The sequence below is a fragment of the Aethina tumida genome, chromosome 2 (genome assembly GCF_024364675.1).
Source record: "Aethina tumida isolate Nest 87 chromosome 2, icAetTumi1.1, whole genome shotgun sequence".
Taxonomy (NCBI): domain Eukaryota; kingdom Metazoa; phylum Arthropoda; class Insecta; order Coleoptera; family Nitidulidae; genus Aethina; species Aethina tumida.
In genome coordinates this window covers 23,665,791-23,692,311 of record NC_065436.1, presented here as the reverse complement: position 1 = coordinate 23,692,311, position 26,521 = coordinate 23,665,791, and the positions used below count along the sequence as shown (strand labels likewise).

The window sequence follows — 26,521 nt, the reverse complement described above, 5'->3', positions numbered from 1 at the left end:
ATTGGTTTTTAATTCGGGGAACTAACTACATGTAATTTTCAGTCTTTGCTCCGTTGCCACACAATTAGTTTTTGATTTGTTCCACTAACATAATGATTTCTCGAACGCCTCTCCCACATGTTCGTTCGCCGTCGTGGACAACAATGACTCTGAATATGTATTGGAATGCCACGTCACTGAAACCCGACTGAAATGTTATTCTCAACTTCCTGAAGCACACTATCACTAAGTATTAAATTGTAATAACGGTTCCACCGGCGAGCCAGTCCCGTCCAGTTTTTAGATAATTGTATAATAATTGTTAGTCAATTTATATTAATAGTTATCTTCACAAACACAATAACTTAATTTATCTTAATTTCGGCACAACTCATAGAGAAAGTTACCTCGTAAATAAATATTTTCGATATTATCGAAACACAAAGACTGTTAAGTAATGTCACTGTCGAAACGTCGAATTCTATCAGTGAAAACGAATATTTGCCAAAAGTGTGTTCTTGTGAAACTGGCCAAAACAATCGATAATTAAACAGGCAAATTAGCGAATTCGATTTAAACCCGTTTAAATTTTTATTTTTTTAAAGTTAAAAACTTTTAAAATTCAGGTCAACGCTTATTTTAGTCAAACACAAAGTGCATTATTAATCAATAAATTTTGTTGTTTCGCAAGTGTACGTGTGCATTTCGAAAATGCATTCATAATTTCATCGTTGATTAGGCGCATCGAGAAAATACTCGACCCAATTAGAAAACTCAAACAGATGCGGCCTTAATTGAAATTTGTGTAAAAAGTTTTCAGTGCTGTTATTAACTGATATTATTCATTGAATTACGACATTTAGCACATTTTAAGTAACACGCAGTTTTTCGAATTATTACGAACGTTATTCACAATTATGTAGGCATTAATTGGTTATCTGTTTAACTTATAAATGTATTTAATATTGAACAGTAAAGTTGTCGTAAAAGACTGAGGCATAAATTTGTTATAAATGTGGAACATTTTAAGGTTAAAAAATTGTGAAATCAAGATTCTTGGTAAACGTGTACCTTTTTTTGAAAAATATATATTTTTTTTTAACATTGTAAAATTATTTAGAAATAACTACTAGAAAAATATCAAAAATGAAGTGATGATTATTACAATAAAATTGTCAATAATGAGTGAATAAATTATCTTTAGTAAAGTAAATTCTAATAAAAACCCAAAAATAAAGATTAAAATTGAAAAAAATTGTCAATAATATGAAAAATATAATTTTTTTATAGGAAAATAAACTAGAAAAATTATTCGTCCAAATAAATGTAAATTCTAATAAAAATGTTAAAAATAAAATTATGTAAATTGTAGACTGAGGCATAAATTTCTTGGTAAACGTGTACATTTTTTGAAAAATATATATATTTTTTAACATTGTAAAATTATTTAGAATTAACTACTAGAAAAATATCAAAAATGAAGTGATGATTATTACAATAAAATTGTCAATAATGAGTGAATAAATTATCTTTAGTAAAGTAAATTCTAATAAAAACCCAAAAATAAAGATTAAAATTGAAAAAGGTTGTCAATAATATGAAAAATATAATTTTTTTATATGAAAATAAACTAGAAAAATTATTTGTAAATGTAATAAAAATGCTAAAAATAAAATTATGGAAATTGTAATAAATTTGGCATAATTGTGGTCAAAAATTTAAAAAAATAATGAAAAAGCAGAAAAGTTCAAATTAATAATCAGTATCTCTTAAATAGATACACATTATTATTTAAATTGTTTCTTAAACAGCACTTAATTTATTAATATTATAATTATTAATCAATTAATTAATTACTAATTAACTTTATTATTATTTTTATCGATGATTATCAGAATGGCATGAGAAATTAGTGAATCATTGTAAAATGATTCACGGACTGCCAGTTTACATCTGTCTTCCGCATCGACGATAATAAAAAAATAAATTGAAAAAAATTATCTTGATAAATGTTGCTACAGAAGATTAAAAGTTTGTAATTTCCAAACCAATGTCATATTTTAATTAAATCTTAGAAAGAAGTATAAAGATTCTATAAAAAACATGTCGTGATGTTTTTAGGTCTCTGATTTATAATTATTAATTGCTAATTAACGCAAGTTGTAATTTTCTTGTTGGATCTTAAGAAATATTTATGGAAAAGATTTTAATGGTCGGTTAAGCAATGAACCTCTTTTTTACTTGAAATAAAATAGCAGGACGAATTTTAAAATTACTGTGCACGAATTAAATTGTTTCTTTTTGTTTTAATTCACTTTAAACTTGCGCAGGGAAGTAAAAAAGGTTGAACAAAAGCAAAAAAAAAATTCTTAATTTTTTAATATGTATGTTGTACATATATTTAAATTTAAAGTCTCATTTAGTTTTTATTTTAATAAATACAAACTTTTTAGGGTATCTTGAGTTGTTTTCGTCTTATACATTTACTATTATTAAAGAATTGTAATATTTAAAACTGAATCTTTTTGTTAATTAAATGGTAATCTGATTAGATTTGATTGGAGACGGCACCACAGGCCTGGTAATTACAGTGTGTCAAGTTTTGTGCGTTTCGACTAGGTACGTGCCGCAAGAAGTGGGCACGTGGCAGAAACCAGGTCAAAGTTTGTAACATGCCGTCGGTGGCGAAGAAGTGTGGTTTCGCGTTGCGATATTTCGCTATTGTGCAAGACCACGGCTCTTACGAACGTTTCTGGTGTTCTCACGCATTGCGTGCGCCCATTTTGTACCGATTATTGCGTTACCGAAATATGGTCCGCGAGACCGGTTGTGGCAACGAATTTCTATCACAAATCTTCGGATGTTGGTTATCTAATATAAAAAAAAAATGTTAAATTATGTCGTCCGTCAAGGAGACAAGGCACCACGTGCAATTCGTAATGTGTAAATTAAACTTTTTTTAATATTCTTTAAACCGAAGCACCGCATCATTTCGTTTTTTATTGTTCATCACCGCGACGAATATTTTATGAGGGAACGTAAAACCGAAATGACAGGCGACTTTTCATTTTTTCCGTATTCAAGATCGTAGGATAATCGTGTCTCAAGATGTAACCGATATGTACGTAACGTGGTCCGACACAGATTTTAATTTATTCCGAAACCGTTCGTAATTTATGGTCGCTAATGAGCCTATTTAAAACATTGAACAATGAGGTATTTTCAACGATTAATTACGTTTAGCAGTTGTGACACAATTTCGCATCAAATTTTTGTTGTTCAACAAGAATGCACACCGAGACCAGAGCTGTTTAGCCTAGATGTTCGCTCCACCGTGAGCACGTTATTAATAATTAAAGAAACTGCCTTAAATCTTGGGCCCACGTATTCTGGATATTAAGTAACAAGTTCACATATGTAATACGGTTTTTTATTAAAAGGTGCGGCTTTTGTACTTAAAGGATTTTTTCTTGGGGATATTTTCAAAATTATACTGACATATTATACAATTTTGAAATAAAATAATTTTAATTGTAAAAGATTTTGCCAATTTGACCAGAAAACTGAGGAAAGTGTAATAATTATTTTATTTAGTTTAAAAAATGTTAAATACTCTACATAATCAAAATAAATACATACCTCCTTGAAATTACACATAATAATGTGTAACTTTTTTTATTTAAAATGGAAACCATATTTGACTTTAACTTTAAAATGTCTGATATTTTCTAAAAATATAGTAAATTATTTTTTGTTAAGATATAACGATGATTCTGATGTTGATAGAAATTATTACATAGACGACTACAGAATATATCTCGAAATTTATTACAAATATCTAATTTGGAGATAATTTATTAAATTATATATTTTTGGAAACCTGGACATAATCTTGAATTTTTAAAAGGATATACACTGCGTAAATATGAGTTACATCCTCAGTACCTCATAGAAGACAATTGAAATATCTCGAAATTTATTAGAAATATTGTTATGTTATTTAGAGATAAATTAATAAATCACAACACATTAAAAACCTTGATTTTTCCTGACTTTTAAAAGGCAGTCACATTTGTTTTTTTTTTCATTAGAAATAAAAAATTAACAATATCTCGAATTATAAAGAGATATATTTAAAATAAATATATTATATAAAAAAGTGTGTAGAAAGTTTTCACCGTTTCTTAAACAAATAAATAAATGAAATATTATTACTTTCTCGAAATCTGCCAAACGTCAACTTTCTTAGATATTTCAGTTGAGATCAGAAATTCAGGAATAAAGGAAAATTCTTCTATAACAAAATAAATAAGACCCACTAATAATTTTGACTCAAAATAAGGTTGTAAATATTTTATATTTCTGTGCTCCACAAAAAGTAATAATTGTACTTTCTCTTTCATACTTTCCACAAATTAGGATTTTGTTCTTTGATTCAGTGTGGGTGTAGTTGAAATTAATTATGTAACTTTTTAAAAATGGTTTACATAAAATTAGAAAATTTAAAACCACCTACGCAAATTCAAATATACGTTGATGTTTCAGCAACACAATTATGTTCTTCGAATTGGCAATGTGTATTTTTCCCCACATATTCCTTTGTGCCTTCTCCAACATCATCAAACCGTTGTTCCTCAATCTCGGCCGGTAGCCGATCGTTAGGCACCTGTTGCCGGCATTTTTACCTGCGTCCGTGATTCCCGAGAAGACTTAAGAATGGCCTAGTAGATGATTCCTCGACGGCCAATGGAACAGTCGGTCGCAAATCAACTTTCTCTGTCCTTGAATTCGCGTTGCATAACGCGTTATCATGATTTGCAGAGCTCTATTAATAGCCCTCACTGTCTGCCGCATTTCAACTCGCTCACAGCTTTATGTTTTCGTGTTGTGAGTCTCGCCATGTTTATTGTTTCGCTTCTAAGGCGCACATAACGTTCGATAAACAGGACAACGATTAGCAAAACTATCGAGCCGAACGTGATAAAATTAGGCGGGATGTTGTGATTCAGCAGGATCCTCGGGACGGCACTTTCCGAAAATAATCGCAACTTCCAGAAATAGTTGGGATGTAAATATTTTGGCAGGAGCTCGCCCGTGCGATGTAAACAGCTCGTGCACAAGCTTTTCCGAGAGTGAACTGGAGTGGTTGTGAAACGCATAACGCTTCCCTAATTTACTAATCTGCGAAACACTTACGAATATTGATTCTAATTTGGAGCAACTGTCAATAATTCCCTTTATTATACACAGAACAGTTTTCTGCGATTAACCCTGTAACGTGGCAGTGCAATTCTAAAAATAAATTTAACTAACTGGTGTGGTGTCGGGCAGTAAACGTTTGTGTTCAATTATTTTAAAAGAAACTTTTGCAATAAACAAGTATGTGGATGTGTAAAACAGCCTTGAAGCTGAGTCTCTTAACTTATAATTAGCGCAGTCAACTCGCATGCATGGGTTCTATGTAATTTCTGTTTTATTATAGAACGATGGTGGGGATCTACTCACGATAATATCTATTGTGTACAATTGTATGAGCGTCCATAATGCCAACTAAAAGGAAGTTCTGAATATTATGACAAAACAAAAAAAGCCAAAACGGAAGCTATGACGTTGTCGCATTGTGATCATGTGTAAAAATAAAATTGCCTGTAATAAAAAATAAAATGGAAATTACGGTTGAATAAGTCCGACCTAACATAAAAGTTTTAAAATTCATAAATGTGATCTTGTAATGTGATAAGTAAAAAATGATTTAGTGAACATCACAAAAACACTTGGAAGAATGAAATGATATGTATATTTTTCAAATAAATTATAATATTTTACTAAAGCTGGTTGCAACAACCCATAAGGGAAATGAGCAGGTAATCCCGGAGGAAAAACATCAGCAAAAAGAGGGAGATCAATATGTAATCCATTCGATCGAAAGTTACATTCGTAAGAATATTTGGAAACATCTCCTTGTCCCCAGTCTCTTCACTCCTCTCATCATTCAGTTTCTTTAATATAGACTTGCCGCATGTTACATTTGGAGTCTGTGACAGGTTAGGTCTTAGTGGCTGAATCTCTTTGGAAACTTCTTTTAAACCACCCTTTCCCAACAAGTAGTTAACTGTGTCACTGGCCGTAAAGTTGTCGTCCACGAAATCCTCAATTATGTCTCCGGTTACTTCCTCCTCAATAAAATCTGCATCCCCCACCTGGCAATTTTGGTCCCTTTCACTCATTTTTTTTTTATTTTTTGTGTGTAAATGACGATGAAAATGTTTTACTGACGCATGATTGACGTTTTAATTTTAGGGATTTCCCATTAGAGCCATACCAACCTAAATCAGTGGGTCAAGTACTAAAAATAAAATCTGAACAACTAATTTTTAAATAAGGTGTTTTCTGAGCAAGGCGGATGATATTTATTTTATAGCAACACGTCAATTACGATACTTATTTATTTGCTACACTTTATGGGCAACTGTGGTTCTTGGAAAAATATCGCATGCAAAAGTGATTTTGTTTTGTGTAGTTAAGTTTTCAATGATACATGTAGGTAAATACCGCAGACTTTTTACCGCAACGACCAAATGGCAGCCTTTAATTTAGATATAATATTCGTCCAATTTCGTTGCTTTAAAATAAAGTCCATTTCTAAATCGGCAAGGAACATTAAAGTGAAATCGAGCCGTCTGTTGAAATATCCCCTTTTCTTGTATTTGAACTTTCATTTTGGACAGCTTAGTGGCGATTAAGTAACCTTTCTGGTCAGCGCTTTATATGTTTAATGCATACACATTTTGTAAAAGGAAGTCGATATAAACATTTGTGCCATGTTTCACTACTGTCGATATACATTTTTCAACTTTTACTTTGTTAGAGATGAGATACGATCTGTAAAATTGCGACGCAAGAGCGTGTTTCTAAAGTCAATGTTTGGTTTAAAATTTACAAGACAAACACATAAAAGACGAATTTAATTGCTTTCAGCTGTGCGTGCGGACAGGATGAGAGGCGGCAGGAACAAGTTCGGACCGATGTACAAAAGGGACCGGGCACGAAAACTGCAAATGATGAGGCAACGACAGTTGGCGGCTCAAACTTTGCGGGGCTCCGCGGGCGACAGTGCCATGTACAATAACCCACCCGGGACGTCACCCTTCGCCAACATTCACATCAAACAAGAAATCCAAATTCCACAAGTAAGTATAAATGCGTTGCCGGTGTGCGGAAGATGGCGACCTGTAGTTTCCGCATGTTGATGAAAAAGCGATTCAGCCATTAGAAATTGCCCCTTGAACGGGCCCTAGTTGGTGGTTAATATTTGCGTCTGTTAGGCACCAACAATACGTAGCATGAATTGGTTGTAGTAGTAGTAGATGAGAACGTCAATTTGCGGGCACTGGATGTTCAGTGCCAGCATAGTTACGTTTCACATATATTGAAATATCATGGACTGCCTCCAACTGCAGGTGTCATCGCTTACGTCGTCGCCGGATTCCTCACCCAGTCCTATAGCCGTGGCCCTCGGTCAGGTGAACAACGCCATGGTGCAGCCGGGCTCCAACCAACAGCCGGCCCTCCAGATCGTGCAGGGCGGCGCCCCCAACTCCATGGTCGTCGTGCCGGAGAACAAGCTGTGGGCCCAGGCCAACTCCACCACCACGTCGCCTCACTCCCTCAGTCCGAAGGCGTTCCAGTACGACAACCTGGTGCAGGCGGGAGGCGGTGGCGGCGGCGGCGGCGGTGGCGGTGCCGGCAGCGGCGCGCCACCCTCCTCCAAGGTTTCGCCCCTCATCAGAGACTTTGTGCAGGCCATCGACGACCGCGAGTGGCAAAACTCGCTTTACGGACTCTTGCAGAGCCAAACGTACAATCAGTGTGAAGTGGACTTGTTCGAACTTATGTGCAAAGTGTTGGACCAAAATCTGTTCTCGCAGGTGGACTGGGCTAGGAACTCTATTTTCTTCAAGGATCTCAAGGTTTGTATTTCTTACACGTGTCTTAATGCTTCTACTCAGCCTTCCACTAAAAATTTAGAGCGGTCCATGTAAGTAATAATAACACAAAATTCTCGACGTCCCAAAATAATAATTGTAGGACGTGTCGGATGGTTCCAATTAACTTTTCCATAGCCCTCCCTTATTATTTTAATAATTTCAATTTATAACTTGCGGCACCTCTTTATTAAAACCGCAGCACAAACTTTAACTTTAATTCACCCATAATGGGACTCAAAATTGAGAGGAAATACATTTTTGATGGCTTACGGATGTTGTTTGGGTTTTTTTCACGTGAACTGGGCGTTCTGTTGTATGAAATTTTAACGACTTTAATGGATGTAATAGCTATTTTCGGAGAACCTCCGTTTTTATTTTCATTAACGACACAGACTCCGTAAATTAGATTGTCTCGCGTGGAAACAATTAATGAGGCATGTAGTTTTTAAAAATTGCTTAATTAAATTCAGTTTAATGTAAAACGCAGGACTGTCCGTAAGTAAGTAAATAAAAGATTTGCTTTGAATTGTTCGCGTGATTATTAATAAGCAAAGTAAGTGCACACAACAGTAATTTAACAAGAAAATTCCATTAAACTAGCTTTTGACGCGCCTACTCACTCCTCCATTTAACGGCGAGATGTTTCGAAAACAAACAACAATAAATTGAGAAATAGCAATCGCATTACTTTTTTGTACCGTCTAATTGCAATCGTTCTATAACAAAGACCGTTTTCAATTCGTGTCAATAACGTTTTAACTGGCCAATTTCAAAACAAAACCTACTTGAAAAATTTTGAAACCGATGGAACGGAAAAAAGGCCGACCGTGGAAGTGTTAAAAAAAACTGTTGAACGCCAGAAAAACGTACATTGGGCGAAGAATTAAGCGAGGCAATATGCAATTGTGTCGACCCAGTTAGCAATCCGACTTGAACACTGTGCATTGTGCAAGCAGGCTTTGCCAAATTGGGCCGTATTTAAATAATTTACTGATGGCGTGCAGTTTATATGTTGAGATTGTGTTGCTAAATGTCGCGCAACATGACATTATCCCCTTTCTCAAGCACGCCTCTGCGATTTATCATGCGGTGTGTTCTGTACGCGTCCTCATGATGGCACAAGAGGAGGTGGGGGAGGTTTTTAAAAAATTTCATTTATTTTACATTTATTCCCGGTTAGACGTGTTTAAGGGGCACACCTTGTTATAGTTCGGACTGTAATGATGAAAACATTGTGATTGATCCAACTCATGGATATTGAATTATTCAGTTTGTTTCGATTTTTTATGGAATTAGCAAGTTGACGAGGCTTAGGATTCAAAATTGCTGTGTTTCATATATTTGAAATAAATAGACGTTCAGTGATACTCTTTATGGTATCAGAATTAAGCCAAGGAGCAGCCTCAAAAGAGGGTTGATCATCTGGAAGGAGAGCTTCAACTGCCCAATGGGCGCTTCTTGAAGAAGAAGAAGGTTAATTATATGTTTATTTATTCATATTAATGAAATGAATTATTTTAACTTTTAACGCGTTTTTCTGGAAACTTCATTTTTTAAATTTTTGCTCAAAATTGGATACCATTTCAAAACTCATTCATTTTGTTAAAGTTTTTTTTTCAATATCGTGGGTAAAGGTATTGACAATACCCTCTAGTTTAATAATATATTTTTTGGAATTCAACCACGGTGAAGGCCACAATCACTGCAGCAGTTGTGGACCTCTTCTTTTAGTATTTTCCAAATTTTAAAACATTTGATGCAGTAGTTTTCTTTAAAAAAATTCTAAAAAATCACCTTTTTCTAGACTATGACGCTAGGTGTCTCCTTAACATACCCCTTTCAAATTAATCAGCACTTATGTGCCGACATCGAAATCAACTGTTCAATTAACTGTGGGAGGCCGCGTACGCTATCTGGCATGTTTCAAAGGCGTAGCGATCGGTACGGTTCGCGCATAAATAAATTCGTGCACTTTGTACGAAGTTTTCATAAAAAAACCCATAATACAACAACCGCCAGCAACAGAAAACATGTAGCGTGTTCCGAGTGTACGCGTCAGATGGCAGCACGTGACCGGGTGAAATCCTCAACGCACAATAAATCAATTGTTACGCTAATATCGATGAATGCGGTGTAATCTTGTACGCAACTTGTCGCACGAGAGAGGCCATGCCAAACGAAGGAGATATCCCACCAACGGCGGTTTTCGCTGAGCCTCTCTCGCAACTGGGCCATTACCATTGGGTCAAGAACTGTTGCGAAACAGCGGCGAATGCAGATTCTATGGTTAAAATGGAAAGTGTTCTGAATAGCGACGCCGGATCGGGTCCGGAGTGAGGGGAAGTCGCTTTGTTTCCCGCTCGTCGATTTTATTTTCGTTTCGATTTCGGTTTTCGGTGTTGGAACAAAGGCGCCAACGCTTCCTTTCTGTGCGGACCGCTCGTTCTCTCGGCGCGGTCGGCGTGCACAATGACAAACACACGAGAGGTGACGTCATCCGCGTTAAATAGCTGAAATGTACCGGGCGTTCGAAAATGATCGACTGGGTAAACACTTCTGTCATTTATTATCTATAACTCAGTTTTCTTTTTGTTGTCATTGGTAAATCTCCATTAGTTGTTAAAAAGATTTTTTTATATAGAATACGAAAAGAATTTGATTTGAAAAAAGGCCGAATTCACAAAACGTCAAAATATAAGATGGTTAATTTAACAGAATTAATTTCCTGACAAAGGACCAAAACTATTGGGGGTCAATCCGTATATAATTACCAGAAGATATATTTATTTGGAGTTCTCAAATCTGATCAATATTATTACATATTAGAAACATTTAATTGTCGCAAGGAAGCCATTTAAATTTATATTAGACTGTTGCGCATGCGCGACTTATATAAAAAATTTAAGATTTAAGGTTATTCTATTGAGAGATAAACTCATGTTTAAAAGTTACATACATTGAAATAAGTATATAAAAATCACGTTGCCTTTTCCCTTTTTAAATTTAATTTTTTAATATTAGGACGGGCTTGATGGTTGAAAAGCTGCTGTTTTAGGATATCCCATCCATGTTCGATAGGATTTAGGTCAGGTGACCTCGGAAGAAGTTGTAAGATCTCAATAATCAGCGTTTCGAGCTATTCAAGCATAATTCCTGGGCGTTATACATGAGAATTATCGTCAATAAAAACGTACTTCTCGCAAACCAGACCAAACTCGACGACTATCATCATTCCAAACTTCTTCTTTCATCTGTGAAAAGTACAGACCAGTATCTGGATAGATACGAACTCCTGAAGTGTTTTCTAGCCGACCAACTAGTTTCGGAGAGTAGGGTCCACACTTAATCGCAAATATTGGTCTTCATTTGAGGTTCTTTTCCTGCGTCCATCACTCCTTTGTCTATCTGAAGTATCAATTTGAAAAAATCGATTACACGAACTAGAAATAACACTTTTTGCAACATTGAGTCTATCTGTGATCACAGAATCCAACATTCCAATCGATTCACTCTCTCATCTGGAGTTATGTATGTGTAGACATAATTAACCGAACAAATTTTGACAAATCCCGTGAAAAAGATACTGTAATTAGTTATAAAATAAATGCACATTGTATTAACCTTATTGTGTAACTTCTTATGTCGTATTTCATAAAAAGTAATGAAATAATTATTGTCTGTATATACAACCAAGTGCAATTAATTCGTAAAAGTTTAATTTTTGAACATGAATTTATATGGTTTTAAATTATTTTAATCAATAAGTCAAAAAATTACACTTCAGAAAATCATCATGAAACATGAATTTTGCTTGAGAATGCGAAATTAAAAACGGACGTTGAAAAAGATGTACGCACGATAATAAAATAACAGTAGACATGTAAGTACATGGTTGTTGGTTTTCTTTGGAGGCGTGGGAAAACAAAGGCATGACGAACTCGTGAATTAAAATGCGTTACTGAAAACAATAACTTATTAAATTACACTTGTTAATTATGAATAAATGTATTCAAATTAATTCTTTAAATTCGTTGATAAATTAAATGACCATTTTCAATGGTTGTGACAGTAAAATGAAAAAAAGTTAATTATTGTAAAGTGAGTTATCCATATTGTAAATATACTTAATAATAACTTGTGGCAAACCTTTGTTGTTGATTAAAAGCTTCAGTGATTAAAATCCTTGCAATAATAGGAAGAAAATACAACAATTTTTTCCCTAGAAAATCCTTCAGAGTTCATACCGTGAAATTTCACTAATAAAGCCGTATACATACATATTTATAAACGTTAGCAAATATATTCCAAAGCAGCTATTAATAATCTAATTATCATATAATAATTTTTAAATCACCAATGTTATATTTCATTATCTCTTGCGCAATACACAAGAACGCATTTGTTTTGTTTAAAACAATGAAATCATGAACTCATACAAATAATTAAAACTAACTTTTCAAATGATGTGTCCATTTAATTGTAACTGAATTGTGTTACAACAAGAACGATTTCGTACAAAAAATGTTGCCCAAGTTTTTTTTAAATGCCAATTCCCCAACACCGTGCCAGAGAAATATAAAATCGAGTTCAAACTTATAATTGTGAATATAAATGTAAAATAACTGTGTCAAACAAATGAATATTTTAAAACTTGTTTGGTATTGCGTGATGTCGAGTGAGACGCAGCGACTGGTAAAAAAAGACAGCAACGTATTGTGTAGTAAGATTATGTAAAATGAGCAAATGGTTGAAAGTGAAAATGAACACAACATTACATTTTTAGGCCAAGTTCAATGAAGGCTTCGCTATGATCTATCTTTGTAATTTGTGGTGATGACTCACGTCTTATTTCTTACTTATTTCATTTATAATTAAATACCGCTACTAGTTGCTTGTACACAATGTGAAATTTCGACCCTTTTTTACAATTTGAAACGTACAAGGTTACGCCACTATTGAATAACTATTTATTTTACTAATAAGTATTAATTGCTGTTTATTTCTCTAGAAAGAGAAATGCGACATCATGAACATCATTGTCGCCGTAACAAAACAATATAAAACCATTGGGAAAGTTAGTAAACTTCCAGGTGCGCATCGCATCGATGTCGAACTGCAGAATATCCCATCGAACGAACTAAAATCACCCATAGGCCATATTAATAGTGGAAGGAAACAATGTATCTATAACCAACCGCGACCAGTTTTCGGATCAAAATTAATTTCAATTGAAATTATTGCAGGTGGATGACCAAATGAAGCTGCTTCAGCACTCGTGGTCCGACATGCTGGTACTGGATCACATGCACCATCGGATGCACAACAACCTGCCCGACGAAACGACGCTCCACAACGGCCAGAAGTTCGACCTGCTGAGTCTGGGCCTGTTGGGGGTGCCCACCCTCGCCGACCACTTCAACGACATCACCGCCAAGCTGCAGGAACTCAAGTTCGACGTCAGCGATTACATTTGCATTAAATTCCTTCTTCTATTGAATCCAGGTAAGGCGCACCCGCTTTTATTAAATTAGACTTTGTACTAAATGGCGGCTTTTACAGATGTAAGAGGCATCACAAATAGGAAGCACGTTCAAGAAGGCTACGAGCAAGTTCAACAAGCTTTACTCGAATATACTATGACAATTTACCCTCAAATTCAGGTGAGTAATTTTAATGACATCAACGAATTACAGTTACTAACGTAAACCTAATTTACAGGACAAATATCAGAAATTACAACAAATCCTTCCCGATCTCCATACGTTGGCGACGCGGGGCGAGGAGTACCTTTACCATAAGCATTGCAACGGCAGCGCCCCCACGCAGACCCTCCTGATGGAGATGCTCCACGCCAAGAGGAAATAACGGCTGGCCGTGGACAAGCCGCCGTCCCCTCGTTACCATATCTGTGTGCAATACCTACTACGGCTTAAAATGTACATAGGTCTTACTACTGTATTGTTATGTTGAACGCTCGATGTACTCGAATCGATAAACCGAAATCAGGACCGGTCAAGTCCCGCCCGGACTCGCCGCGATCTTATTTATTTATTGGCTCGTGTACATTCGTCCTTGGAAATCTCATAGTTGTTGACAATGATGCCTTCATGAAGTACAAAAAGAGATGTATATCGCCACCACAATATTTTTATAGAATGCGACCACACTACCATGCTCACTCTTTTTCGTTGTTTATTTATCGTTACGTTTGTTTGAATTTTGCCAGTTATTTGCATCAATGGATAAACTTTTTTGTTTCACATGCATAAATTACTTGTGTTCAACTATGATTTACTGAATGACAAGCTGGCCTTGTCCTTAATGTAGTGTACATTTGCCGTCAGTTTTACTGTTGCAGACTTTTCTGTAACAGGTTTTACTCAGGTTAAAATTAAAAGGATAATTTTTTACACCGGTTATAAGGCATTAAATATTAATTATCTTTTAAGTTTTTACTATATATTATGTTTTTGTCATTCCTTTTAATGTACTCTAAAGCCACAAGTATTTTAGGTTTTAAAAAATATATACAATAACCAGTTGAGGCGTCCACAAATTTTTACAACACAAGTGCAACTTCAATTTTGTCTATTATTATTGTCATATACATTTATTTTATAATTATGCCTTTTAAAAAACGACTTAAAAATTCCAAAGAGTTTTACATTCAAAGTTAGTCTGCAACTCACCGTATTTTTAATCCGACCTTCCGCTATGTGTGCTTGTAAATAGTGTAACTTTCTGCTAATAGTGATGGCATACCCGGTATAGATATTTCAATATTTACATGTAATGGTGTGTATCATGCCAGTTTACGTTGTTATTGGATTTTACCGTTACACGTATTTTTGCCATAAAATGTCCTAGCGTTGACTTGGTAGTTTATGCTGTATTTTCACCAAAACTGTTTTTAGAAAATTTAAGTTTGCCCATTGGAGTACATAATTGTCTTGAAGTTTTTTTTTATATCACACATTCCAGTCTGCTCTGGAGGGATACAAGGGCATCATAGCATAGATAAAATAGCTTTCTTGAGTGCGAGCGGTAAACAAGAGTGAATGAGATTTTGCACCTCAACGTTAATACTTCTTCTAGTACGTACGTGTAGCTTAAAACTGTGGTGATGGAGACTAACAGCTGTTATATTATGTAATTATAGATTATAAATACAATTTATTACTAGGTATTAAGTTTAATTATATAATATATGTACTAAAATAATTATGTTATATATTATATGAATGTTAAGAGCAAGGTACTGTGGTCCAAAACTGTGTTGTTGTTACGATTTAAAAGTGGTCAGCACACAATCGTCTGCAAAAACAGTACTTTTAACAACTTAATCAGAGTTCCTGTTGGATGAATCCATTAAACAAATTATTACATTTTATTAAAAATACAATCCAATATATATATTCTGTATTTGTTAAGGGCCTAAATTTTATTGAAATTCTTAAAATGTAATAATGCATGTGCATCTTTTGGACCAACAGTAAATTTTATGATCCACGAACTCTGTTACATTGCCTCTACTTACAACTTACGGCTCTGCGAGCCCTTATTGATTATGTTACTAAAATAGTAGCTATGGGGGATAATCTGGTTTTAACTGTTTTTGTTTCGAATGAGTGCTACTAATTGTGTTGTGCAAGGTTACCTCCATGGTTCTCTTCTGCAAACAGATCCACTTTTTGCTACTGTTACCGGTTTTTTGGAAAAGTAGACACGTTCGCGTCCTTTGCAAATGCAGTCAGATAAATATATATTTTTGTGATTTTTGCAAATGGAATGATGATGGTACATCGAAAATGATTATATATAATCTCAACCGCACATTAAATTGTGTTTATATTATTGTGATAAAATTAATTTTATGTACATAGAAATTTATATATAAATGAGCAGTGTCAGAAAATTAAGAATCGGATATGTGATTTAAAATATATAATATATTTTTCATAAAAGATACATTTTTAAGTTTACATTGTATATATTCTTTTTTGTTATTATTATAGTGTTAAAATAAATTACTGGTCCTAAGGCGACAATAAAATAAATCAAAGATGATGTAAAATCAAAACAAATGTACAACAAAAAAATTTATAATTTACGTCCTCAAATTTAGTTAGTAGTAAATTGAGGATATATTATGTATACATCACATTAAAACTTCTAAAATCTGTTTTCCACTTGTTGTTTTTTTACATCACTATATCAAAAAGACAAACTATTTTTATATACATGAACTATTTTGTTAGTTAGCAGAGTATAACATATATTTTATTGATTTATTGTGGATGGATATATTTCTGACATGCATCAGTTTGACTACTCAAGATATATCACAATACTATATGAATAGAACGTACTATGTTGTTGTGGTTCATGATAAAAGCATAACATATTTAGAATAAAACTTTATTTTTAATTTACTGTTCGGTTGATTTATTAAAATGTTAAATAATGTAAATAGTATATTGTTAATTATATTTTTAAAATGTAGTTGTTGTTACTGGATATGTTTGCTGAAACGTACCATTCAAGAGTCCCTCGCAAGGAATTGGGCTAATATGCAAGTCACAGGGCTCAGGTATATTGCGGTTCTACTTATTAATTCTATGTCTTGCCATGTGACAAGCATTATGGCTCTGAGCTTATATATTATCTTGAAATATATATTTATATATAAATACACTTATTTAAGCTGTGTGATTGAAAGGTTGTAAATATAATTTATGTGGATCAAAGTGACTTGTTTGTAGAAATAAATCACCATCAAATTAAAACATGTGTTTTTTTTATTAATTTTTGATATTAAAATGTAAAGTTAAGGATTTTTAAGCAACATAAAAATATTATTTTGAATCTTAAGATTAAAGTAAAGCCGAATTAACAATAATAGTAAACATGGTTGCATATATTATTTAAAAGTTTTAAATAAACTCGTGTTCAAAAGTACTGATACAGGAAAATCGCGTTTTCAATAACATTTTGTTAATTAATCTTTTAGATTTTTAATTAAAAGTGAAAAATAAAATAAAATTTATTTAATAAAAATATATACGACTTTAATAAACAGCAATTTTTATTTATGGACACGTTCCTTGAAGGCCTTTTATGGGGTTATTCAATTGTTCTTGGAGAAAATTGGCTCATGTCTAAATTAAAGCTCGAAGCTCGATAGGATTTGGGTCAAGTTGCCTTGGAGGAAGTTCAATATCCAACGTTTCAAACTGAAACAACACTAGCTCCAGTAGTTGATCTTGTGAGGAGACGCTATAGGGTCCCTCCTATCTCTTAATTGCAAATATCTGTCTTCATTTATGGTAGTTTTCCTTGGTCTTTTTGAAGTGGAGTTAGTTTGATTTATGTCGAGTACACAAACGAATATCATTTTGTATAACATTCAGTTCACCGAACATAAGAATTACATTTAATTGACACTGCTACTGGAATATACATTCCTACATTCCAATAGCTTTCCCTCTTATTTAGAGTGAATTTAAGTCTAGTCATAATAGACGTGCAAACTCTACTGTAATTAATTGTAAATTAAATGCACATTGTATTGAGTTTTATATCCCTAACTTTCGTACATGAGTATTTAGGTCAATTATTTATTTAGAAAAATTTTCTGTCATATACTATATTTTTTATTGTATTAATTATACAAAAACAACAATGTGGTTGTTAAGAACTTAAAATTTTGCTTTAAACTATTTAACTTTTATTACAATTATGATTGAGGTGTGTACTATATTTGATAATGGCTAATTTCATTTTATTGTTTAAATTATTTAAAATATTTGGTAGTTCCTCAAAAGTTTAAAGCACACATACTAACTATTAGTATTTTCATTCAATTATATTATTATAATGTATGCAGGAATTTATGAAGCAACCACATAATTCACGAACTCAGACTGAGAACTAAATATAACAAAAGATGTTTGTTGCTACATAATTTTTGTTGTCTAAAATAAAAAATAATAAAAAGCATTACTATCAGAGACGATCTTCATAACATTTACTTACGTGTTTTTACTATTTTTGGGTTGGGATCTAGTGTGAGGTCAAGACCATTGTCGTGTTGTACACAAAAATATAAATTTAAATATTTACTATTAGAGGTATAGCCGAATGTTCTAAATAAAAAAAGTCTAATTTATTAATACAATTGTGATATTTAAGTATATTTAATTTATTATTCGATTGCTGTACTTCAAACATTAAAGGAACAAACTGTTTTAAAATTTCAACTAATAATATCTAAACAATTATTTTGATTTTTATGCAACTAATCATATAATTTTTATTCTCAAAATAATGTTATATTTTTAATAAATCATCATCAAAATGATAAATTAAGTAATTATAATACTTTTGTTGAAATATTTGTAAATATATGTAGTGATTGCTGTGTGCCGGCTACGAACCCACCTAAATGTGGTTCTAACCCGAAAGTTAATAAATAGGGCACCAGCGTAGCTCTCGCATCATTCGTAACTTGTGGTCCCCAGCACAAGTAGTATGATATCCATAATTTGTTTTGTTATTAGTATTATCGTGTTAATTTTATTCATAGATACTATTAGACCAAACAAATTTCCACCAGGTAAGTAATAAATTAACTTAAGTCGGGATAAGTTTTTTTCCAATTTTTTATGAAAAATATTAAATGTTAAACATACTTCAAATAACTATCTATCAACTATTTCTTTTATAATTAATGTCAACATTTAATATTAACATCTTAGGTCCTAAATGGCTCCCAATTTGTGGCAATTTCACTCAGTACAAAAAGAAGTTAAAATTGCTTGGTTATCATCATCTGGTTTGGCAGGAATTATCGGAAGTTTACGGTGATATAGTAGGTCTTAAAATGGGAAGAAATTTGGTGGTAACAGTTTTTGGAGCAGAAGGTGTAAAAGAAGTACTGACAAGAGAAGATTTCGATGGCAGGCCTGATGGCTACTTCTTCAGGCTACGAACATTTGGAAAACGATTAGGTAAATTACATTGAAATTACTTAAAATTATTCATTTTTTATTAGGCTGCCAATATTTTATTTAAACAATATTTGCGCGCATTCGCCATTTTTAAAGTTTTATGTTGTTTAAATAATTATTAATAAAACTTTTTCAAATAATTAAAATTAAAGTAATAAGATCCAAAAAATAATTTCCACATTTAAAATGGTCCATGTTTTATTTTATAAAAAAACAATAAAACAAGCATGTCATGTATAAAACTGTTAATATTAAACAATCATAATTCATGTTAAAATTACAATGTTTACAACGTGGAAATCAATGAAACAGTCAGATTTGTAACTAAAAGGGAAAAATGGATTAAATGGATATAATTGTTTTGTGCATAAAAAGAACGTATTGTTAGTGGGACAACTGGTTAAAAGAAGGCGTAGGTCAGTATTCTTGTGTCAGCCAAGGGTATTCACAGTCAAATTCCGGTTCACGGATGTCCACAATAAAATTAAATAAAATGATCCGGCCACGAGAACCGGTCCTCCCAAATTTCTTAGGATGCTTTCTTTGTTTTTGTTTCAGACATCTGAATTTATTCTGTGTTTAAAATTTTTATTGTTAAACAAATATGAAACATTTATATAATTTTACAAATAGAAATATGCTGTATACAACAGAAATACATATATTTTTAACATCTCTTCAGTTTCTTATATTGTGTTAAATATGTATATATGGATATTTCTGACCGAAAAAAGTTCATTCACCGTGTTTAATGGGGTCATCTTCTAGCCCTACGCGTTAACCAAGCTCTTTGATAGTCAGTAACATGTCATTGCCCTATCTTATTGATTTAATCCATAAGAATCTATTTAATTTTTTTTATTTTTATAATACACATTTTTAATTGTTTTTTACTACCTGTACCTAAAGTACAGTGTAAATTAAAAAAAGAGATAAAATGCTTTGAAACTATATGTAATTTAAAAATAGGGCACAAGACTGCCCGTTTCCCGGTATCGACGGTTGTATTTTTATTAAATTAGTTTAGCCGGACAAAATATTACCGTAATATCTTTCTCCAGGTATAGGTCAGTTACAAAGGGACCGCTTCCCGTTAGAGAAAAAAATATAGATACATAACTGGTATATAATTGACCTGCACCATTAAATTTAGTTCCAAGGACACCCTAGAAAATGGTTTAATTCCTAATTTAATAACGGTTCGTTCTATGAGTGGTGGGTAAACGAGGTAAACACCTTAACCATTTGATACTTTTAAAAGTAGTTCAGAATCTATGTTTTATTTAATTTTACAATTAATAAATAATTATTGGATATATTCGAATAATGTGCTGTTATCGAAAACGAATATTCAGAATGATAGAGTTAAAGTTGAAATAGCAACAAATGAATAAAAAATAATAAATTTCCTTTAATAAACCTCAATTAACTTTTGTTTATTTGTTAGTATATTTATAAAAAAAGAGAGATTATGTGTGCGACGAAAATGGTTTTAAAGTACAATGACTTCTACCTACATTTCTTTTTCATTGGGTAGATGACCATCTAATGTATTCTAGGTAGATTTACCCTTTATATCGGATTAGAACACAGTTATAAAGCTAAGAGTCAAGGACATTTAATATCTTAGGCCAATGACTTTTTTCTAGTGATAGGTCAGGATTTAGGGCTAGTTTTCAAGTCGTCGAGTTGAGAAAGTTCAGTGACCTTTAAAATGTATGAGCAACCTAAGGAAATCAATTACGAAATAAATCTTTTTTAGGGATCGTATTTTCTGATGGCCAATTTTGGCAAAAACAACGCAAATTCTCTATTCAGCATCTGAAAAAATTTGGTCTGGGAAGAAAAGAGATGGAGGAGCAGATTCAGGAAGAGACCAGAGACTTGATTCGTGTGATACGCTCCGAACTGAAGAAGGAGAATGAAATATACATGAACACCCTGTTCGACACATCCGTACTCAACGTCCTCTGGGCCATGATGGCTGGCGAAAGGTTTCAACTGGACGATGAGAGACTGAAGAAACTGTTGGAGATTATGCATGACGCTTTTAGAATTACCGACATATCGGGTGGCATGTTGAATCAACTACCGCTCCTCAGATTCATCGCGCCCAATGCAACCGGCTACAATAAATTAATGGAAATCCTTACGAGGATGTGGGAATTTTTAGAAGTAGGTATTGCATATTCGTATTTGCAATTATTTTATTGATTTTTGTTGGAACTGAAATAGGGTGCAATAGCGGAACATAGAAGGACCGTTTGTTCGTCTCATGCGAGAGATTTGATCGATGCGTTTCTTCAGAAAATGGACGTTAAAAACGATCCCAGTTTTACAGGCAAGTTATATGTTCTAAAATTGATTTTTATTAATATTAAAACGTATTGTTTAGATGATCAACTGATGTCGCTGCTTCTCGATTTATTTATGGCTGGATCAGAAACGACGAGCAACACTTTGGGATTTGCAATGTTGTACATGATCGTTTATCCTGAAGTACAAGCAAAAGTTCAAGCAGAACTGGACGAGTTTGTTGGCAGAAACAGGTGGCCTACATTTGCTGACAGGAGCAGGTAAACAACAAAAGGTATCAATTTAATTGTATATTATAACACCGTTTTATAGATTAAAATATACTGAAGCTGTATTAATGGAAATTCAACGTCGAACCAATGTGCCTCCATTAGGTATAGCACATAGAGCGATAAGAGATACGTTCTTATTGGGATATAAAATTCCTGAAGATACAATTGTCTTAACAAGCTTGTACAGCCTTCATATGGATCCGCATTTTTGGAAAGATCCTTTGGCTTTTAGACCTGAAAGATTTTTGAATCAAGGCCAGATTGTTGCAGACGAAAAGTATTTTGCTCCATTTGGTTATGGTAAAAATACAGTCTTTTTATTCAACAGTAAGGCATAACTTTATATATTTTTTAGGAAAACGTCGATGTCTCGGGGAGTCTTTAGCTAAAACAAACTACTTTTTGTTTTTTACGTCTATACTACACAATTTTAAGATCGAAGCTTCGGAACATGAACCGGAACCATCACTGGAACCACTTGATGGAGTCACTTTGTCTCCAAAACCGTACAGAGCTAGACTCATACCGCGTTTGGAGTAATTTAAATAATAATTTAAATTTAAAAACCAACAACAACTTGAACTGGATTAAAGTTTTTAAGACATTTATAAATGCCTTTAAACTTTTTTAATGATATTAATCAGCTGCTTATTAATAGGGCCGAATTTCACATTTAAAAAATATGTTAAATTTAATCATTTTGGGTTTTTTTGAGTATCATATTTTGTTAAGTCACTCCTGTACATCTGCCATTAAATCTGTTTAAATTTGTTAATTTCCATATAAGTATAATTGACTGACTTTATAATTACTTTTATTAACTTTATAAAAATATAATTTATACTAATCATAAGGAGAGATATTAGTAAGAAGTAAAAGCTTTCTTTTCAATTTCTCTGTACTAACATAGTGAGTAAAATTAATTATAGATAAGTATAAGTATATAATTAATGTTATGTTATTTAATTATCATGCGGACAGAGTTGATAAATATTTATATATCTAAAATAAGTTAATAAAAAGTAATAAAAATTGTATTATTAGCATTATTGTATTTTTTTGTTTTGTTAGAAATTTTTGAAGGGATGAAAAAATTTGCATAACATTTATCATTTTATTAAAAGTTTTAACTTAAAATACAATAAAAATTCAAAATGTATTGTAACCCAAGTGATGAAACAGTTAGACTGTATGCACTCCGCATAATTCTGTATTTGGCAATTTGGACGTGCTGTGTGTTACTTCTTTAACATTATGTGAGTTCTTATCACCCTCCAAAGTCATTGGATTCGATTCAACGTACAATCCAATATTATGCCCAAGGAGACCATTTAAATTGTTATCCAGCGGTTCTGAATTATTTTCTTCTACCGGAGAAGGTTTAAGAGACGCTAAAAATGAGAAAATTTAATATTATGTAAAGTTAATTTGCAATACTTAGAACTATGAACATTTAAACAATTAAATACCTGTAATATACATCATAAAGAATACAACGTAAATTCCAGTTTGCAAAACTCCCGATATAGAATCAATTAAGTCAACGATGTGATAAATGTTGTAGCGATTTATCCAATGTGCAATGTAAAACGCTCTGTAAAAACCCATTAATATAAGGTACGAAGCCACATACTCTTTTATTTCGCCAGTTTTGTAAATCATGTAAAACTGGGGAAGAATGGCTGCACATTCCGTATAAATACTAAATGCCCATAATATCTGCAAACATAAATAGTATATCATCAACAACGTCGGTTTATTAAAAAGCTTTTAAACATTTAGTTGTGTAGTAATGTCAATTTGTTTAATGTAATCATTATTAGTACCTCAATAGCATCGTATCTGTGGTTCACTGCGAAGGCCAACAGAATCGCAGCAATAGGAATGACCTCAAATTGAAAACTATCAATATCTTCTTCGTATGTTTTATTATATTTTATGCGGATCAGATAAACGATTAATAAAGCAGAGAAAATGTAAAATACTTTCATCGTTATGTGGTACCAACTAACAAAATAGATAAACATGTCCATGTAACGAGTTATGAAAATTAACATGTACAGTTTTTGGGTTTTTATGGATACTCCTGAAATATAAAAGCATATATTACATAACAGATATAATATGTGTGTGATTAATGATTTTTTATAAACTCGTGTTCAAAAGTTATGTTACAAAATGGATATGGCTACTCATCTACGAAAAGAGTTTGATCCATCTGAATCCTGAAACAGACATCATGTACAATAGAGTCTCAGTCTTCATTTTGATACTGTTTAGTCCGTAAAAACAGTTTAAACAAATATTTAAATAAATGGTAGTCGGTTGTCGAAAGATCTGATGAATAAGGAGTCCGATCGAAAAATAGATCTCGATTAAATAGGATTAGCAATTATGAGCATACGTTCAAGCGAGCTTATTTCGCTCAGTTAGTTCGTGCAGTATTCACTTATCCATTTTTTTCACCATGCCAACTTCAGAAAGATGTCGCAATATTGTTCTATGGTCAACTTCTATTGTGGCAACAAGTTCTCTTGAGGAAACAGTTGGATTCGTTTCCACCAACGCTTTCAGAGCATCATTTTTCAAAGACGGAATTTCGATTATAAACCTGGTTATGTTCAAAACAAAAGCATAACAAAAATAGGGAGCAAACGTTCACACTTAAAAAAAATCCGACATATATTATAATTTAGCATTACCCAGACTGAGAGAAACAAAAAATTAATAAATAAGCCCCTAATTTTATAAAGTTTAGATAGACTAGGCAAGTCGTACCTGAGAAAATTATTGGAAAAAATTGAAAGAACTGATAATTCGCACGTCAAAAAACACTCCAAAGCCAACCTGGAAGTAATAAGACTTAATAAGTTAATATGAAGACCCGATGTCGATTTGCTTAGGTTTGCATTCACGGACCACGGAAGCGTGAGGACCTTTTCAAATTTAGAAAAAATAGGATTTAATTCAAATTTGTTCAGCCAATATAAAAAAAAAAACATATTCACACATATACACTTAATCCATATAATTTTTATATGCATTGAGAGCTCATTAGCAGGCTTGTGTATGTGAAAAATTCCAATTAAAAGTACGCAGTAGTTTTTGATTGGTGTCCTTTTAAATATGGAGAGTGATAAGCAGCATTTTCGACATATCTTACTGTTTTACTACAGAAAGGGTAAAAATGCTGTTCAAGCCAGAAAGAAATTGACCGATGTGTATGGAGAAGGTGTGTTGACAGTAGCCCAGTGCCAGAACTGGTTCGCTAAATTTCGATCAGGCAATTTTGATGTCGAAGATGCACCACGTTCGGGAAGGCCGATTGAAGCTGATAAAGACGCGATAAAGGCATTAGTTGATGCGAACCGGCGAATAACAACACGTGAAATCGGATTGAGGTTAAATTTATCAAATTCAACAGTTTATGACCACTTGAAAGGCCTGCGATTATTCTCGAAGCTCGATATATGGGTTCCACATGTTCTCACAGAGAGAAATCTGTGTCGCCACATTGACGTCTGTGATTCGCTTCTCAAACGTCACGAAAATGATTCGTTTTTGAAGCGCATCATCACTGGGGTCGAAAAATGGGTTGTATACAACAGCGTCAAACGCAAGAGTTCATGGAGCAAAAAAGATGAACCGTCTCAAACCATTTCCAAAGCCGATATTCACCAAAAAAAGGTGAAGCTGTCTGTTTGGTGGGATTTTAAAGGAATCATTTTTTTTGAGCTTTTACCTAATAATACAACGATTAATTGTGTAGTCTACTGTCATCAGCTGGACAAACTGAATGATGCACTTCAACAGAAAAGGCCAGAACTAATCAACAGGAAAGGTGTAGTGTTTCACCAAGAAAACGAGAGACTTCACACAAGTTTGGTCACTCGCCAAAAGCTTTTACAGCTTGAATGGGATACAATGCCACACCCACCATATTCTCCAGACCTCGCACCATCGGATTATTATTTGTTCCGTTCACTCCAAAATTTTTTAGACGGTAAAACTTCATTTCAAATGAGAAGGTCAAAAACCACCTTGGTTAGTTTTTTGCCAGCAAAGACAAAAAAATTTATGAGCGTAGAATTATGCTACTACCAGAAAGATGGCTAAAGGTATTGGACCAGAACGGCCAATATATACGAAATTACTTTCCGAACAACCCAATATTTATTAATCAATATTATTTTATTAAATAAATTCACTTTTAGTGAGAAGGACATTACTCTTCAGAGAAGAAGAAAATAATAATTAACAAGAAATGATTTACAATACTTATTAATAAATATGAAACAACACACAATTGAAAATACAAGGAGAAAATTACTTTTTTGAGAGACAAATTGCAAAAATCAGTACGTTTACTGATTTGACACTTTCTTGTCATTTTGTGTAATTTAATAGGGTCATACAATACCAGATTGTTTAGAAGAAAAATTAAACATTATTATTAATATTATTTAATATTATTTTAATAATTCACAAAAAAGTTTCATTTTTATTTTATAAAATTACCATAATAATAGCCACTGTCTACTGCAACTGCATATAAATTATTATATAATAAACTAATTTCATATTCAATAGCGCGCATCCTGCCAATAAATGAAATGTATGAATTTGAAATATTTGTCACATCTAATAACTAAATAATCTCTCATATTTCTGGTATTACTTACCGGAACATGACTTAGTAATCAACAATTTGTATAAAAGAACAAATATAGCCACCAGATGCAGTATATCTCCTATAAGTTGAAAGTGATCCATTTTAACCTGTGTTGCACCACAATACGTAAAAGTAAGACAACGGTATCCCAAACGAATAAATTGTGCGAATAGCGTTTCTACCATGAAATAAATAAACAACTGTGCAATTTGCGTCGATGATTTCCCCTCCAACAAGTTGGTGGGGGATACGTTACTCCAATTAGACGTTGTTCGGACAATTCAA

The 26,521-nt window shown here is 33.0% G+C and overlaps 3 protein-coding genes across 10 annotated transcripts in view; 2 read left to right on the top strand and 1 right to left on the bottom strand.

Moving 5' to 3' along the window:
• LOC109595552 (nuclear hormone receptor FTZ-F1) overlaps nt 1-16,753 on the top strand; it is a 126,484-nt gene extending 109,731 nt beyond the window's left edge. For all 8 annotated transcript variants that reach the window (XM_049963887.1, XM_049963888.1, XM_049963886.1 and 5 more), the window contains 5 exons: nt 6,958-7,169; nt 7,440-7,949; nt 13,211-13,469; nt 13,527-13,627; nt 13,686-16,753. In XM_049963887.1, the coding sequence (XP_049819844.1) occupies nt 6,958-7,169; nt 7,440-7,949; nt 13,211-13,469; nt 13,527-13,627; nt 13,686-13,832 (1,229 nt within the window). In that variant the 3' untranslated portion in view covers nt 13,833-16,753. The remainder of the gene's footprint in view (nt 1-6,957; nt 7,170-7,439; nt 7,950-13,210; nt 13,470-13,526; nt 13,628-13,685) is intronic.
• Nucleotides 16,754-18,497: 1,744 nt separating this feature from the next.
• Nucleotides 18,498-22,482, top strand: LOC109600030 (methyl farnesoate epoxidase-like). Its single transcript, XM_020016090.1, has 7 exons — nt 18,498-18,582; nt 18,725-18,976; nt 20,739-21,151; nt 21,212-21,317; nt 21,372-21,552; nt 21,605-21,864; nt 21,920-22,482. Exons 1-7 carry the CDS (start codon nt 18,498-18,500, stop codon nt 22,102-22,104), a joined length of 1,482 nt encoding a protein of 493 aa, XP_019871649.1. The 3' UTR covers nt 22,105-22,482.
• Nucleotides 22,483-22,664: 182 nt separating this feature from the next.
• Nucleotides 22,665-26,399, bottom strand: LOC109600032 (ER lumen protein-retaining receptor 2). The gene is made up of 4 exons (XM_020016092.2): nt 26,247-26,399; nt 23,391-23,650; nt 23,034-23,283; nt 22,665-22,955 (listed from the first exon to the last, which is right to left on the bottom strand). The coding sequence occupies exons 1-4, from the start codon at nt 26,335-26,337 to the stop codon at nt 22,747-22,749; spliced, it is 810 nt and encodes a 269-aa protein (XP_019871651.2). The 5' UTR covers nt 26,338-26,399; the 3' UTR covers nt 22,665-22,746.
• Nucleotides 26,400-26,521: the final 122 nt, after the last annotated feature.

What these genes read in the sequence shown, in the direction of transcription:
- LOC109600032 (XM_020016092.2), bottom strand. Translation starts at nt 26,337, where the DNA reads ATGGATCACTTTCAACTTATAGGAGATATACTGCATCTGGTGGCTATA. An exon ending in ACAGATACGATGCTATTGAG is followed by an intron (nt 23,284 to 23,390) that starts GTACTAATAATG and finishes TTATGTTTGCAG; the next exon opens with ATATTATGGGCATTTAGTAT. An exon ending in CTTTATGATGTATATTACAG is followed by an intron (nt 22,956 to 23,033) that starts GTATTTAATTGT and finishes TCTCATTTTTAG; the next exon opens with CGTCTCTTAAACCTTCTCCG.
- LOC109600030 (XM_020016090.1), top strand. Translation starts at nt 18,498, where the DNA reads ATGATATCCATAATTTGTTTTGTTATTAGTATTATCGTGTTAATTTTA. An exon ending in AAACGATCCCAGTTTTACAG is followed by an intron (nt 21,318 to 21,371) that starts GCAAGTTATATG and finishes CGTATTGTTTAG; the next exon opens with ATGATCAACTGATGTCGCTG. An exon ending in TTTTGCTCCATTTGGTTATG is followed by an intron (nt 21,865 to 21,919) that starts GTAAAAATACAG and finishes TATATTTTTTAG; the next exon opens with GAAAACGTCGATGTCTCGGG.